The 1,344-nt window shown below is 39.1% G+C and overlaps 1 protein-coding gene across 1 annotated transcript; it reads right to left on the reverse strand.

The window, feature by feature from the left end:
• Positions 1–585: 585 nt before the first annotated feature.
• EV154DRAFT_484729 (uncharacterized protein) lies at positions 586–1,077 on the reverse strand (the record flags this gene model as incomplete). The annotated part of the gene is made up of 1 exon (XM_051598683.1): positions 586–1,077. The coding sequence occupies one exon, from the start codon at positions 1,075–1,077 to the stop codon at positions 586–588; it is 492 nt and encodes a 163-aa protein (XP_051454242.1).
• Between the last annotated feature and the right edge of the window lie 267 nt (positions 1,078–1,344).

Here is a 1,344-nt window from a genome sequence, read left to right on the forward strand (position 1 = left end):
GAGAAGAGAATATAGTTCTTAGATGTCAAAGAGAAAAGAGTTTACGACGGGTTTATGTAAGAAGATGATGTGATTGTATAATTTACAATAGACAACAAACAGCAACAAAAAGCGGAGGACATACTACTAGTATCAATTACAAGATAAATTCCAAACTTACGTGAAGACAAAACTAAAGAATATTTATTAACAAATGAAAAAAAAACAAGCGTATTTATAGGAAAGATCCTATCCTGTGTAACAACAAGCCACACTATTATTGGCTGCAACATATCCCCCCGATTAGAGTAAGGTAAACCTTACCGTCAAAAGAAATATGAATGCAGTTTTGGATAATATGACCAGTGTACCAGAATAGGACCCAAGGAAAAGGAAAAGAAAGAGAAAAAACCACAAGAAAACGTGGAAAAAAACAAGAGAAGGAACCAAAGTAGAGAGAACCAGTAGGTTTAGACTCGTTACGGAGCATGAGTAGTTTATACTCGTTACGGAAAGAGGATAGTTTATACTTGTTACGGAGAAATGATAGTTTATACTCTTTACGGAGAAATGATAGTTTATACTCTTTACGGAGAAGTATTGATATTAACGAGACCATGGATCTAGAGCTTGTAGAGTTTTCATAAACGGTCTGGACCTGGATATGGATAAGGGTACTTGAGATTTGACCAGAATGGACCGGAAGCGAGAATAATTGAGTTTGTTATTTTTGAGAAGAAATTTTTCGTGAGCTTGATTTATGATTAGAATAGCCAATTGACGATGACTGTGCCTTATGTTGGCTTCAGCATTAAAGTGTTGCTTTTGTAAGTCTTCGAGAATTACCAGAATCTCCATGATTGGCACTTGGTTGTCGTTGACCATTTTCGTTGAGTTCAAAGAGGCGTTTTCCGTTAGTCTTGGACCAGGTATTTCGCACTCTGGAGGAGACATGGGGGATAAGGGAGGGGATGCTTCTTGCATTATCTCCAGATACAAATTGTCGCAGGTCTTTTCCAGGAAGGTCTTCGTAATTAACACGTCCTTTGGGGAGATCTTAGTCACTTTGTGAGAAGAACTCATTTTGACTGGAGTCATGACTTGCAGGTTCAATTCGGCGCGTCTCTTGGCCGCTGGAGAGGAGTAGTGGGAGCCATTATATATATTGGGAATTGGGATAGGAGTAAAGGAAAGAGCACTCAAATTGGGGCATTTTACATCAGGCCGTTTATATATGCGTAGTTTGTTGCCATGGACCAGTCGTTCTTTGGCAGTGATCGGGTCTTTGATCTTGTAAGTGCCCTTGTGTGACTCCTCGGATATTATAAATGGGCCTTCGTATTGATCTTGAAGTTTACCTGACCA

The sequence above is a fragment of the Mucor mucedo genome (assembly GCF_025094135.1).
Source record: "Mucor mucedo strain NRRL 3635 chromosome Unknown EV154scaffold_98, whole genome shotgun sequence".
Classification (NCBI taxonomy): Eukaryota; Fungi; Mucoromycota; class Mucoromycetes; order Mucorales; family Mucoraceae; genus Mucor; species Mucor mucedo.